This window comes from Ursus arctos, chromosome X (genome assembly GCF_023065955.2).
Source record: "Ursus arctos isolate Adak ecotype North America chromosome X, UrsArc2.0, whole genome shotgun sequence".
Taxonomy (NCBI): Eukaryota; Metazoa; Chordata; class Mammalia; order Carnivora; family Ursidae; genus Ursus; species Ursus arctos.
The window spans coordinates 12,777,265-12,793,123 of NC_079873.1; the positions used below are offsets into that span (position 1 = coordinate 12,777,265).

General features: G+C 44.7%; 1 protein-coding gene across 5 annotated transcripts in view; it reads right to left on the bottom strand.

The window, feature by feature from the left end:
• CTPS2 (CTP synthase 2) overlaps window positions 1-15,859 on the bottom strand; it is a 97,211-nt gene that overhangs the window by 59,792 nt on the left and 21,560 nt on the right. For all 5 annotated transcript variants that reach the window (XM_048213588.2, XM_048213586.2, XM_048213587.2 and 2 more), the window contains 9 exons: window positions 14,475-14,591; window positions 14,145-14,228; window positions 13,201-13,281; window positions 10,419-10,570; window positions 6,092-6,224; window positions 3,994-4,082; window positions 2,705-2,799; window positions 786-848; window positions 637-680 (listed from right to left, as the gene is read on the bottom strand). In XM_048213588.2, coding sequence (XP_048069545.1) covers window positions 637-680; window positions 786-848; window positions 2,705-2,799; window positions 3,994-4,082; window positions 6,092-6,224; window positions 10,419-10,570; window positions 13,201-13,281; window positions 14,145-14,228; window positions 14,475-14,591 — 858 coding nt within the window. The remainder of the gene's footprint in view (window positions 1-636; window positions 681-785; window positions 849-2,704; window positions 2,800-3,993; window positions 4,083-6,091; window positions 6,225-10,418; window positions 10,571-13,200; window positions 13,282-14,144; window positions 14,229-14,474; window positions 14,592-15,859) is intronic.

Sequence of the window (15,859 nt, forward strand, 5' to 3'; positions counted from 1 at the left end):
AGACATGGAAGAGTAGAAAAAAATAGAGTATATATAGGGCTGGGTACCATCTGCGGTTTCAGGCATCCACTGGGGGGTCTTGGCACATATTCCCCACGGATAAGGGGGGGACTACGGTAGCAAAGCCGCAGGTGACAGAGCACAGTGGCCTTCCATCCCAGCCAAGAACCTTGGACTGGATATTTTATAGGAAAAAGAATCAGTGAAAGATGAGGAGCCGCTCAAGAAAGGTCGTCACCCTTGTTTTAGAAAGGCAGGTGACCGCCAATATGGAAACTAGACAGTCAGGGCAAGAGCCTGGAGACAGGACAGCCCACATATTAACATTAGCTATTATAAATTGTTGTCACAGTGGAGTTAATCCTTTCCTACACGCGACGCTTGAAAACTGCTGCAAAAAGCAATCAGTCCAGGACTGTGTGTTTCTTCAAGGCGCAGCTGACAAGAGGGCCTATTGAGAGCAGAGCCGTTTGATATAAAAATAATAATAGTAATAATAATAATAAAATCATGTCTAATTTAAAATGTCCTGATGTTGAAAGGAAAACATAATAATAATCTTCCCTCATGCGTTTAGGCCAGAGCCAGAAACAAAATGACAATAACCCAACCCAGAAAGATAAACAAGCCACTTACCACAGGAACACAGGCATTTGGCTCAAATTCTGTGGAATCAGCATCTGAAGATTAAGAAATGAGGTCAATAACTCACCAGTATTGCTGAAAAATATTTTAAGTAATAAGAATTTTTTTAATAAAAGGTTATTAGCAAATAGCAGGCCTACCTTTCAAGTTAAGGCAGTTTCTTGCAAACTCTATCACTGCTAGCTGCATCCCGAGGCAAACTCCTATTTGGAAAAGCATATATATAAAGCAAATGAACACATTTTGTATTACTTCATATTTCCTATTCCTTTGTTTACTGTCCATCTCCTTTATCTAGCAGGCAGGCTCGAGGGAGCAAGACTGCCTGCCGGGTTCACTACTGTACCCTCTGCACTCAGAACATCTGTGGCAGAGGCAGGAGGGGGGATTAGACCACCCGGCCTTCAGGAAGAAGGAATTCAAGCTCAGAAAAGGGCAAGAGAAGACAGGGCAAGGTCCAAAAGGCAAATGTGCCTCTTTCCAAATGTGCCTCTAAATCGAGGCGTATGGGTGGGATGCAGGGCTGTCCCAGAGCACCTGATTCCTTCCAAGAACGTCTATCAACACCCCGACTCAAGAGGGAGACTTGACAATTCCTCTTCTCAGAGCGCAGCCTGAGGCGGGCCAGCGGGGTGGGATCTAAGGAGCAGGACGTCTGTGCCAGGCTGCTGGGCCCAGAACAGCCCTATAACCTGCCTGCAAGAGAAGGGCAGCAGCTGGGGGAAGCTGGCATCTCCACTGCGGGCTTGAGCATGCTGGCGAGCAGGGAAGGGAGGTGCAAGATGGAACGGAACAGAGAGCTTAATAAGGAGGAAAACAAACACCTGGGTAGCCCCCAGCCCATTGCCACACGGATGGGCCCTTCACCCATCTCCACATCCACCAATTGTCTCCACTCAACAAATGCTAAGGAGCGTTCCAGATGTTTTTATAGACCTGTCTAAGGTATACAAGGGACTCATCAGAGAAGAGCAATCAGTATACTTGGCACACTACAGCAAAGGTTGGTGAGCACGAAACAGCTGAGTGCTTTGGGGGGGAACTTCAGAAAGCTCCAAATGGCTAGGACGGAAAGAGACTCTGTGTTAAAGAGAAAGCTGAAGAGTTGCGAGCTATTCTATACAGCGAAAACTATGTGAAGAACACCAACCGCCTTTAGACAAAAACCGAACAAGATTACTTCAGAAGCAAACAGTGACCCAGACCAGCTTAGACGGGCAAAACAAAGCAACGTATCAAGGTATCTAATTACTCCCGCTTCTCTTTTGAAAATGGATCCAAAGTGGAGAGCTTGTAGGAAGCTATTCAAAGGACGGAGGAGGTGGAGAAAATGAACAGTCTGCTGCTATTGTAAAAGGCCCAGAAGCCAGTCCACTGGGTCATAAACCCACCAGTACAGCCAAGCACAGTGAGAAACACAGGCCTCTCCTCCACTTCCTGTCCCACACCCCCCACCCCCGCCCGAATCCCCAGCCGCAGAGCTGCCTGCCTTTCCCCCACTGAGGGGCCATTTCGTCTGGTTCACTGGCCCAGAAGCCATGCTTTAACATTTGAACAAAGACATTAAAAAGACCTGGCTCTACCAAATTTTAGCAGAGCTCTTCCTGTGACATAAGATGGTGTCTTCTAGCTCGAACTGGTGAAAAGATGGATCTGAGTGAAAATGGGAGAAGGTAAGGGTGGGTGTACACAGCAACTTCTCCCAGCTTCTTGCTACCCAACCAGAACACTGCTAAGTTGTCCCAGGTCAACCACCTTTTCTACAAAGGGCCAGACAGTAAAGATTTTAGGCTTTGCAGGCTGTAGGTCTCCAAATCTACCACTGAATCATAAAAGCAGCCACAGATAATATGTAAACAAATTGGTGTGCTTTATTCCCATAAAATCTTATTTACAAAAACAGGACAGAGTTCGTGGGCCCCTGTGGCAGACTATGGCACCTGAATATTCAAATCCAAGTTCATACCTTTCATGTTAACAAGCCCTATGAAATGTTACCCCTACTAGATATCAACAATATAATCAACTCATAGTTAAGATGCATAAACTAAAGTTTTACCCAGGAAAGGGATCTTCTTTGCCCGTGCCCAAGAAATGGCCTGGAGTTTTCCCAATGTTCCTCGGATTCCGAAGCCTCCCGGCACAAGAACGCCACTGCAATCAACACAAGACGAGGGTGAATTAGACATTGGTTTTCTTTTTAAGACTCTTATTTTCAGCCACTCAGGCTTACTGATCCCAAGTCCAACACTTGGCATGATTGCTAGAGAATATACTTGAGGTCTATTTTCAGAATCAACTGCATGATTTCATATCCTGAACTTTCTTCCGAAAATCCTCCCAATATTATGAAGAAGAGGCAATAATTTTTCACAACTGACTTCGATACATATTTTCTGATAGGTCTTTGTGGTATGTGAGCATAGTGACTGAGAAACTCAACTAAATTACAAATGCCACTGAGAGAATTATCTGAACAAAAAAAAAGGTTAAGGTTCTTTTAAAAGCACTGTTAGAGGGGCACCTGGGTGGCTCAGTCGTTAAGCATCTGCCTTCGGCTCAGGTCATGATCCCAGGGCCCTGGGGTCGAGCCCCACATCGGGCTCCCTGCTCAGTGGGAAGCCTGCTTCTCCCTCTCCCACTCCCCCTGCTTGTGTTCCCTCTCTCGCTGCCTCTCTCTCTGTCAAATAAATAAATAAAATCTTTTTAAAAATAAAATAAAATAAAAGCACTATTAGAAAAATGCTAAGATCTCTTGCATAATCAGAAAGAGTTAAAGTGGTAAAATCAGCCTAAGACTTCAATTGCTAGTTAAATAGTGGCACATGAAAGTTTCCTGGCTAGGAGACACTTTGGAGACCTTCCAGGCAAACACTCATCGGAGAAAACAAGAGTTCAAGAACTAACTGGGAAGGTCATGCTACCCTCACAATACGATGCTGCCCCCAAAAGTTCTGTTGATTACTTATAAAATAAAACCTACAATCAAATGATGTAAAAAAGAAAATATAATCAAGAGACAAGAGTTGTCATCCTTGTACTTTACTGTTGCATATGTAAGATCTATTTCTGCATCTTTCAGTAGAATCAACACACTTTCTCCCCAAAACAGAATCCTCACCGTCCCCTGAAATAAAACCCACCTCCATTGCACATGCCACAAACATGAACGTGGCACGTTTCAAAGCGAACGAGGTGAGGGTGCAGCATGACCGCCCTTAATGACCACGAGTACGACAGACTACCTTTCAAAAATGCACAAAAATCAGGAATTGGGGTTAATCAAATCGTTATGGAGAAAGCACAATGGCATTCTCCTAATTCGTATGGACAGTCCTCGGCACTCACTCAGCTTTGCATAGCTTCTGCCAAGCTTCATGGAATTTCACAGGGTCCTCAGTTTCGGTGGTCTGCTCCAGATCAATGGAGTCTATGTACTAAAAAACATCCAATAGATTAAAAGAACATTTAAGAAAAGTAGATACTCAAAAATACTTGAGGCATCTAACACTACGACCCAACTATTCAAAAACTACTCATTTTGCAAACACTGCGCTGGTCACTTAGGATAGAAAAGCATGATCTCTGTCTTGGGGCTCTTATAATCTTCCAGGAAGACTCAGAACCAAATACACAGGCATGCGCACCATAGCGTGAAAGTGGCTGTGATGGGCAAAGAGAATGCTGTGGAAATAAGTAGGTGCCACTCTTCATCTAGACCTCGACCCTGCAGGAAAGATGGGAAGAAGCACCAACAGGGAAGGTCTCTAGGGAGGTGATGTCCGAGCAGTTCAGCCCTCGAGGATGAGCCTGTGCGTGCATGTGGGGAGGCTGGCGGGAACGTGTGTGGAAGACACAGGGAGGAGGGGAGGCAAAGGAACTGCTTGCATGAAACCGCAGAGGAAAGAGACAGAGGGGTGGTCACTCTGGGCCCTCAAAGAAGACTCCACCCAGGGAGAGGAAAAGTTTACACTTGAAGCCACTGGAAGGTCTTAAGGAACAGAGAGAACAGAGAGAGACTTTAGAAGGATCACAGTGCTATGAGGTGGAAAATGGAGGGAAGACAGCAAACCAGTCAGGAAGCTGCTGCAGTGAGCCAGGCGAGGTAAACACAGAAGCAAAGTGGTCTAAAAAGAATATGATGAGACCGATTCAAACAGTACTTTGAGGAAACGAATGTCAACAAATTCTGTCAACTGGGAAATCATGTACAACGACTCCTATGTATACAATAGTCCATACAGACCTATATTACTTTAGTATTTATTTCGTAAAAATTACTATCTGAATATATCTTAACATACAAACTTATAAAGGCTTTATAAAATTTGTAATCATTAGCCATTTTCCTATTGCTCTTTTCTTTTCTCTACGAGGGGCTGGGGAACTTGGAGGAGCAGGAAGAGCGGAAAGGGAAGTGTTCCGTGGAAAGCCACAAATAAAAAGTGATTACATGGGCACCAGGGTGGCTCAGTCGGTTGAGCGTGGGGCTCTTGATTTAGGCTCAGGTCATGATCTCAGGGCCATGAGATCGAGCCCCACGTCTGGCTCCTTGTTCAACAGGGAGTCTGCTGGAGATTCTCTCTCCGCCTCCTCAACCCTCCCCCCATGCTCTCTCTTAAAAATAAATAAATAAATCTTTTTTAAAAAAGCGATTAGGATAGGAGGAGGCTAGAAAGGTGAGAGAAAAGTCAGATAGGTCCTAAGTTGGATGTTACTAAATTTCTTAGATGCAGGGGCGCCTGGGTGGTTCAGTTGGTTAAGCATCTGCCTTTGGCTCAGGTCATGATCCCAGGGTCCTGGGATCAAGCCCCATATTGGGCTCCCTGCTCAGTGGGGAGCCTGCTTCTCCCTTTCTCCCTTTCCCCGCACCACTTGTGTTTTCTCTGTCTCTCTCAAATAAACAAATAAAATCCTTAAAAATAAATTTTCTTAGATGCATACATGTACCTTTTTGCTCATTATATAAATATTTCAGCACTTAAATCAAGATAATAAGGCTTGCTTAAACCATGGTATACCTGTATAGAATATCATTAAATATAACATATATATGTATGTTTAGAAAGATGTGTATCAAACTGGGAACGACAGGTACAGCAGAGAAGGAGGATTTCAGCATTTTACATGATGCTTTGCTTAAATTTCCTACACTGGGCATGTACTACTTCTCTATGTAACAAAGACAAAGCATACACTCAAGCTACATATATGAAGTCCCCCAGACTTCATCCCATACACCTTTTCCCTTTGCTGACTCTGGTCTGTATCCTCTCACTGTATTAAATCTTAGCCACAAGTCGGGCTATACGCTGAGGACTGTGAGTTCTCCTGGTGACATCAATCCTGGCGGCAGTCTTGAGGGTCCTTCGACACAACCTGCCTCTGGAACACGAGATATCACAGTGAACGACTGAAATATGCGGAAGACCAGCCAGGGGCTCACCATCAGATTCAACTTGTGGTTGATGGCCAAGGCTGAATGTTCCAGGGCTTTGAACACGGAGGCGTAGCAGTCCCTGAGCTTGGTATATTTGCCAACCAAGGCTATGGAGCACGTTTTCTGCAACCTTTCATACCTGAGACGAAAGACAAGCTTGAGGGTTATATGCATGTAGCGTAACATCACAAATACAATGACAGCCACTGTTCTTATCCCAAGGCACTTCTTAAAACCTTAAGGGCAGATAAGCCTCGAACTTGATGTGCTTGACTCGAATCCCCACCCACCCCTAGTGAATGGAAATCTGTGTGTCAACAGATTGCAAAATCATAAGCAACCCCAATGTTGGCTTACATAAGCGGGCACAGACATAAACCCAAGGAAAGCATATCAGAGAAACAGTTAAAAGCATTAAAAATAAAAAAGCTCTCCCCATCTCATAAACATGAGCTGTCCTTAAATTCGTTTATAAGGTGACACTGTATAAGAAAATGCATTCTGAATGTCAAAAGGAAGCATTTCAATATTAACTTTGTAAGGTGACATTATATAAGAAAATCCATTCAGACTGTCTACATTAAAAACGGCTCCAGTCCCGGCTGGCCCACAAAGGCAGGTTATTCACGGCATGCCTGAAGAATGGCACTAAGAGAACTCTTTAAAATATTACGAGCCATTTAGATCATGTTTATGAGAAAACTCCATTCCACATAAGACGCTCAATCACATTCTACCACCAAAGACACAATGTTTACTGTTGCTTTTGTTAGGAACTCCGCACAATGAACATGAAAATTGGTCTGGTACTAAGTATGTAGAAACATCATCTTGGGGTTGAAGATGTGTTAGGGCCTGGAAGCAAACCCTTCCCCGAACACCTTAGAACAGAAAGGTTACCGTGAGCGGGACTATTCCTCTTTCAAACCGACATCTGCAAAGGGTGCCAGAGAAACATGATTGCAAACAGGCTGGGAGGGGAAAAATGCTAAGAAGCGAAGAAGTTCGAACTGACGGTAAAGGTGACTTTCGAGGAAGGCGACCGAAGTACCCCAGAGAAAGCTGCTAACCCTTTAGCTTGCTACTGAATTTTACGTCACTCCGGAGATTGCGCAGCTGCTCATGCTTCAGCCATCCCTACGCAAAGGACATAGGTGACAAAGCAAGTTTGTACCATGGCAAGATTTCGATACCATGTCAGAGGGAAGCGCTTCCCGTGCCAGGTTTGGGCCTGGGGAACGGGTGGTCACCAGCACATTTGAGCACACCAGCCGGGCAGAGCCCTTGCCCCCTATTCTCACCCCTCCACAGAAGGAGGGATGTCCGCTCCGCTCCCGGGAAGGAAGCAGGACTGGGGTCAGCACCACCAGCTCCTCCTTCTGCTCACTCAGTGCGGTCTATCCAGGGGAGGAGGAGTCACTCAGCGGCTGGGGGACACAGGCCACATGTCCCGGGGAGAAGGGCTCCCGTCCAGGAAGGCTATGTATCCTGAGCGCACTCCCCTCGTGCTCTCTTTCGTTCTCAGGCCTGCAGGCGAGGCTCACGGCGCCCTGCCCAGACCAGCCAAGCTCTCACCTGCTCTCCACCTGGCCATCAGCTGGGCGTGAGGGGCCAGCCACTGAGGCTGCTGTGAGCCACTTTGCAGCCCCACCCCACACGCGGGTCCTCAGGGAGGCGAGCTGTCTCCGCTCTGGCCTGGGGTCCCAGGCGAGCTCTGCCATCCAGTTCAACCAGGGACCCCCGGCCTCTGAACAGCACCACATCTCCATGAACAAGGCTGCCCTCTGACCTCTGTTTGCCTTCCTGTATCTCTCTACAGGCTGTACTGAGGGGACGGCGCATACCATCATTACCAATAAACCAACATCACCACGAGGGATGATGCTTTTGCTTGAAGACTGCGGTGAGCTGAATGGTGGCCCCCAAAAACCTATGTCCCCCAGAACCTGTGGATGTGACCATATCTGGAAGAAGGGTCTTTGCAGATACAATTAAGTTAAGGATCTCGAGATGAGATCATCCTGGATTGGGATGGGCCCTAAATCCAAAGACAAGCATCCTAAACAAGAAGAGAAGAGGAGGGGCAGAAAAAAGAGAGAGAGAGAAGAAGAGAAGAGGAGAGACACACAGAAGGCCATGCAATGACAGAGGCAGAAACTGGGGACACCAAGGATTCCGGCAGCCCCAGAAGCTGGAAGGGTTTTTCCCTCAGAGCCTCCAGAAGAAACCAATCCTGCTGCCTGCCTTGATTTTGAACTTCTGACCTCTACAACTGTGAGAGAGCACGTTTCTGATATTTTATGCACCCAGCTTGCGGTCATTTGTTACAGCTGCCAAGGAAACTAACATGAAGACCACACACTGGCTTTGAAAAGCACAAAAGCTCAGAGTATAATTTACAACTATTTCCAATAAAAGGAGTTATATATTAAAATTTCTAGTGCTTAAAGAGGGTCAGCCCCAAGCTACTCAGAAAATTCCCCCAAAGCGACTGATTCCTTCAGCATTTCGGAGGGCAGGGGCTTAACTGTATCATCATGCAGGAGAGTACCTAAGTTCAGAAACTGCACTTTGGGGGCGCCTGGGTGGCACAGCGGTTAAGCGGCTGCTTTCGGCTCAGGGCGTGATCCTGGCGTTATGGGATCGAGCCCCACATCAGGCTCTTCCGCTATGAGCCTGCTTCTTCCTCTCCCACTCCCCCTGCTTGTGTTCCCTCTCTCGCTGCCTGTCTCTATCTCTGTCGAATAAATAAATAAAATCTTAAAAAAAAAAAAAAAGAAACTGCACTTTGTTCCTGATTTTACTTGCCTCAGAAATTCCAAGACACTTTTTAAATTTTGAAGTGACAGGGCAAGAGCACTTCAATCTACTGATCATCTACCAAGATCAGTGATTTTGTCACCATCAAACCATTTTAATTACTGTTATCAACCTCAGTAACCAATACTCAGCACCCAATGTAAGATTAAGGTCTTACGGTTTTTCTCTCATAATTATCACAATGTGGGTAGTAGTAGCCCCCTGTTATATATGGATGGGAGAACAAGTCCAGAGAGGTTAAGTAGTCCACCCAAACTCACACAGCTAGTGAGAGGAGAAGCTGGGATCTGAGTCCAGAGTGCCTGATGCTGGAGCGTACTTTTTTTTTTTTTAATTGAGATACAAGTGACAACATTATATTAGTTTCAGGTATACAACATAATGATTCAATGTTTTTATGTATTACAAAACAATCACCACAATAAGTATAATTAACATCCATCACCACACAGTTACAGTTTTTTTTCTTATGATGAGAACTTTCAAGATCTACTCCTTAGCAACACCAGAGCCGATGTTTGTAACGGCTGCACCTTACCCAAGCTGCACGAAGAGCCAGGCAGTCAGGACTTTAGGGAGTTATGCCTTTCTTTTACTAAGTGTAGTAAGAGAAAACAGCTGACAGGGATTTAATTTCCATATGACTTCAAATGAGACAAGCCTTGCTGAAATTAATATCGTGGTCTTGAAGCTAGAACCTGTCTAAGGTTTTAATAACAGTGCTGCCAGTTAATAACTGCAGAATGGAGCAATAATGATAGAGTCTAAACCTTTCATTCGAAGGGGGTTTTCTTTAGGAAATGTTAGCCAAATCTTGAAAAACAAGCAAAACAGGGGCACCTGGCTGGCTCAGTTGGAAGAGCACGTGACTCTTGATCTCAGGGTCACTGAGTTTGAGCCCCACGTTGGATGTAAAGATTACTAAATATTAAATAAATAAACTTAAAAAAAAAAGCAAGCAAAACAAACAACAGCAAAAATCTGTGACATTTAAACCTGTTTAAAATGTTTGGAAACTGGGGCGCCTGGGTGGCACAGCGGTTAAGCGTCTGCCTTCGGCTCAGGGCGTGATCCTGGGGTTATGGGATCGAGCCCCACATCAGGCTCCTCCGCTAGGAGCCTGCTTCTTCCTCTCCCACTCCCCCTGCTTGTGTTCCCTCTCTCGCTGGCTGTCTCTATCTCTGTTGAATAAATAAATAAAATCTTTAAAAAAAAAAATGTTTGGAAACTGAGCTATCAATCAATCAAAATGCTTCCAGAATTAAAAAAAAAAAATCATTCCAGAATCGAAATTCCTTCAATTCACTTTCATTTAAGTAGAACAAAAGCCCCAGAAATCTTCAAAGGATACAGCAAAACACTACCAATGTGTTAAAGCTTTAGATAAATCCAGACCAAAACATATAGATACAGAAAGTTAATGTGACACAGGTATACTTTAAGGTATGTCTCAATCCTACCCCCAAACCCAAGATTTATTAAAGACTACATTATAGTAACTCCTTTCACGTACCTGTCAGCCATATTTCTCCACTTGAAAAGCAAATTACTTGCAGAATCACCAATGGGCAGATCCAATCTCTCTTTAAAATATTTAACAATGCCTTGTTCCTCCAAAAGCACAGGCACTCGATATGTGGATGAAACATCATGGATACATATGACCTGATTAATGATGATAAAACACCATATTTAAATGGAACACCTTAAATATGCCACAAGAATGAGCTCAAGAATGAGCCAAACCTCGACAGACATGGCAGTTCATTTATACTGATTGAAGAAAACCAAGAGCCCAGTGACCCAAACAAGAGGCAGAATTAACACAAGCTTACGTTGATCTAATTATAAAATTCTTTGAATTCATTATTCCAATTCTGGAAACATGGATGCCATGGTAGAATAAATTTTATATATATACCTGGTCTTTGTTCTCAATTCCTGGCACAAAGATTCAAAAAGCTTTGGAAGTTCCTGAGTGACAGGAGTGTCTTTGTTATGCTAATGAGGTGACTCCATGGTGGCCCCTAGATGGCTTCAGGATGGGAGTTGGTCACCATAAAACCCAACGAAGTTAGACTGGAACATTCAGCCACCTGACATCCAAGGATAATAAGGGGGCTGGAGAATGAGTTCAATCACGTGACCAATGGTTGACTCAATCACACCTACATAATGAAACCCCCACAAAAAACCCTAGAAACCAAGACTCAGGGGAGTGTTCTGGTTGGTAAATCTATAAACGTACCAGAAGGCTGGCACAACCTGACTCCATGGGGACAAAAGCCCTTGAGCTTGGGATCCTCCCAGGCCTTGTCCAGTGTATCTCTTTATCTGGCTGTTCATTTGCACTCTTTATAATAAAATGGTGATAGTATAACATTTTCCTGAGTTCCATGAGTCATTCTAGAGAATTATCGAACCTGAAGGGCTTATAGGAAGCCCCAAATTTGTAGTCAGCCAGGCAAAAGTGTAGGTGGCTTGGGAACACTGGAAACCTGTGGCTGGCATCTGAAGTAGGGGGAGTCTTGTAAAGAACTCAGCCCTCAAATTTGCAGAATCTGACTCTCACTCCAGGTAGTTAGTGTCAGAGTTGAATTGCAGGACCCCAGCTGATGTCAGAGAATTGGTGTTGAAACATGGATGCTTTATGTGTCAATATCCAAGACACATGGCCCAAGGCATCACCTAAGTCCAGGCTAAAGCGGTAACATTGAATAGAAGACACTGTGTCTTCTAAATGTGGGGGTGCGGTTCATGTGTGTATTCATTTCTTGCCGTTGCTGCTACCGTAGTGCTTTTGTCTACTGCACACAATGAACCCAGTCAAATTAATTATTACACCTGTTAGAGGAGAACGACTCCTTTCAATGCCAGGTGGTGTGGTTGGTCTTCACACCTACCCTAACGAGCTTTCACCACTCGCTCAAGTACATCCAAGGGGCTACGGGCAGACATTTAAGGATCTGCCACATTCTAAATCAATGCCAAGAAATGTTCTGCTAACTCTATGCGTTCAGTCTCCCCAAATCCATAGCCAAATCCACCCAAGGGTTCCTAAGCTGTTTGGACATCAGCAACTTGATACTTGGGACTATTATGCCTCACCTGTGCATTTACCAAAGCAATTCAAAGTGCCAAGATGTCACTGACATGAGCTCCAGCCCAGTACTAATTAAAACTAAAACTCTGGGTGGCCCAAACTTCCACAGTGGAAGACATGGAATGTGGAACTATTTACTCATTTGTCCTCCAGGCCAGAGAGATTTTTTCACACCCATAGAGATGACTCTGACCCTCCATCCCTTCCTCGAGAAACCAGAGGAGAAGATCTTTAAATGCGAGTTCACCAGGAACCAAGAAACGGGAGCATTAACTCGCATCAGAAAAAACGATGTGTTGAAAACTGGCTAAGAAACTAGCCTGTGGACTGCTGGGAGAGAATGTTCTTCGGAATCTATAGTTCTACTGAAAACAGGCTCTGTACAGTCAGAAATTTGCTCTCTTTCCTTCTCAGAGCTCTTAGTAACGCAACTCTGAAAACTGTATCAGGCAGGAGGCTGTGCACTAGACTGCCTCCAGAGACACAGAAATCCCAGGAGATGGGTTTTAGGTTTCAAAGAACCCCAGGCTAATCTGAAGAAAACAAAAAGTTTTCTGCCAAACCTACCCTTTTCCTGAGCACCATTCATATCACCTTTTAAACTACAGCCAACTCCGATGCCTTACATCTAAGCCTTACTGCAAACAAGAGACAGATAAGAGAATGAAAGAAAAAAGAAAAAGCTCTCAGACACCCAGGTGGAAAGTCCCGCAGGACAGAGGACTTGAGCCCAAATCACGGTACAGTTTCTATAGCAATGAACCGAACCGAGGCCGCTGATGTACTCAGCAGTGATGGTGTGAATGTCAGTGTAACACGCGGTCTGGGCAAAGTGACGCTGTAACAGGTACAAGGGAGAAATCACAGTGAAAGCAGTCAGTGTCCTGGAAAGACAAGACAAATAGACAATAAGCCAGCTTCACGGGGTTCTCTCCCTGGAGGTGTGACTGTTAAGTTCAAAAGCCCACCTGGTTTTGTCCCTGTAACTTAAGGAGTGATGATGCAAAGAAATACGTGATCTAGCTAAGGAATCAGGCGTCTCAGATTGTTCACTTCAGGGCAAGGAAGCCGTGGCTGCATGGATACGAATCTCCCAAAGCTTTCATAAACGCCACGAAAAGTAATGCAAGAATTTAAGAGATGCCAAACATCAGCATCTGCAGAAGTGCCCGCCCACAAGTGCAGCACTCACCTGCTCGGGGTTCACGTGACAAAACATAGAAATCTTTTCCTTCACAGCCATCTCGATGGGCGTTGAACTTCGGCAGACAATCTGTCAAAGTCAAGTGCACACAGGTCAACAAGCAAGAATCTGGCCATTCATGCCGCCGTTGGTTTTCAGGAGGAGGCTCTATTAATTTCTCCTTACAACCAGAGACCTGACCAAGTACGTACCTGTTCATCCTGGGCATCCCACTGCACTATTAGAAACACCTGAGCACTAATATAAACAAGCACAATCGAACTCAACACAAATGTACCAGTAAGAGCTCAAAATGTCAAGGCATCTCTAGTAAACAAGAGGGAAGGCTCACAAAGGCTGCCTCTTTACATACAAGAACAGAGCTAGACCAGGGGTTGGCAAGCTTTTTCTCTAAAGGGCCAGACCGTAAACGTTGTAGGTTTTGGAAATCAAGAAGCTACTGTCCCGACTCCTCGATTGCATCCCTGCCCTACAAAGGCAGCTCTGATCAAACGTAAGCAACCCAATAAAACTTTATTTACAGGCAGCAGGCCTGCAGGCCCTTATTTGCCAGCCTCTGGTCTAGACTGCTGGTGATAACTGGATTACCTGTTATAAATAAGAGCAGTGACAGCCCACCCTAGTGGGTGTCAGGAAAATCGCCAAGGTCCCCCCTCACACGAAAGGACCCAGGGACTATAAAAATGACAAGACATTGCACTTGCCCCACTGTCAATGTGGCCAATCCCATGAGGACCTGGAGGAGAACAGGTGGTCAATTTAGAAATGTGTGAAGCTACCCTCAGGTATGGGAATAAGCCTCCCCTGGCCCCTGGATACAAAGTGCTCAATGTCATAGGAACCACTCGAGAGATCAAAAGGACTTAGCTGATGTTATAGATCAAGAAATGGAAGTCCTATTCCAAGAAATTTACCCATTCTCCGTAACTCACCAGATCAGGAGACAGGCCTAAGCCCCTCAGCGCACGGACACTGTTTTGTGTGGGTTTGGTTTTTTGTTCTCCGGTAGCACTGGGCTGAAAAGAAATGGGTCACTGTCAGTATATTGGATATTTAGCTCTTCTGCATAATGAAGGGCTCCCTAGTTTAAAATGTTGAAAAAACAGGCAGACAGTCTCTCCTCTGCTGTCCTGCCCACTGCTCCCTTGCAGTATATTCAATAAACCTCTATCTCCTTTAAGAAAAAAAAAAGGTGGAATAAACAGAATATCACAGGAAAATTTATAGAAGTTGCTGTCTACATACTTATCTGGAAAGCTCACCTGTGGGACAAGGCTAACATGGATGTTACAGAAATTCTCTTTTTTTGCTTTAAACTGGAATTGTCTGAATGCTTCCACAAACGGCATCCCTTCAATGTCTCCAATGGTGCCACCCAACTGGGATCGGAAAAAAAAAAAAAGACACAAGTGACCTTCCACAGTATACAGACTAATAGAAACATTATTAATAAACCAAGTGCAAGAACAGAAGTTTATAAATATACTAAAAATCACTGAATTGTACACTTAAAGCAGGCGAAATTTATGATAGATAAATTAAACCTTGCTAATCTGTCTGACATGAAACAGAAAAGCACGGTACATTTAAGATGGACAAGAAGCAAAGGAAAGAGAGACTGGAGACTAGAAAGGAAACTAAGAAGAAACGATGCAGGATAACATAGCCAGGCAAGCAGGGAAGAGAACAGGAGGACTGTCAGGAAGGGAAAAGAAAGCGAGGTCAAGGAGGGCTTTAAGGGGTGCCTGGGTGGCTCAGTCCATTAAGCGTCTGACCCAGGTCATGAACTCAGGGTCATGGGATCGAGACCCACATCAGGCGCCATGCTTAGTGGGGAATCCGCTTGAGAGTCTCTCTCCCTCTTCCTCTACCCCTGCTCCTCAAAAAATAAATAAATCCTTTTTTTAAAGAGTTTATTTATTTATTTGACAGAGAGAGAGAGCATAAGCAGGGGGAACAACAGAAGGAGAGGGAGAAGCAGACTCCCTGCTAAACAGGGAGCCCAGTGTGGAACTCGATCCCAAGACCCCGGGATCATGACCTGAGCAGAAGGCAGACGCTTAACTGAGCCACCCAGGCGCCCCAATAAATAAATCTTAAAGAAAAAAAAAAAAAAAGGAGGACTTGAAGAATGACCTGATTCCTGTATTTATAATATCACGCTGCCTGTTGTGTGGACTAAGTTAAGGAAATGAATTCGGCTATCACTGATTCAGTTGGATTTTACAGATCGTGAATCTGCCCACCCAGAAAAATGGGGGATCATTATAAGGCTATCAACCCTTCATCTCAACAAGATTGAAAAAAAATGTTTACAAAAAAGGAAGGCTTTAATAGAAGGGAATTCATAAGCAGACAAAAAGATCCAAAGTATAGGCCACGGAGGAGTGAGATCTGCTAGCTTCTACCAGTGGTCCACTTGGAAGGTGGAATGCAAATCCAGTGACTATACGAGAATGGTGGGAGCCCCCTGGCTCTGCCTGGTGTGAAATAGTGCTCTCTCACTCTTTCTTTCTCTGTCTCTCTCTCCGTGTACACACACGTGCACACACACACACACACACACTCCTGCATGCTACTGAACAGTCTTTTTGCAGTGGTGGTATTACTAGAATTAACTACTACTAAAACATGCTGGCTTTCTGAA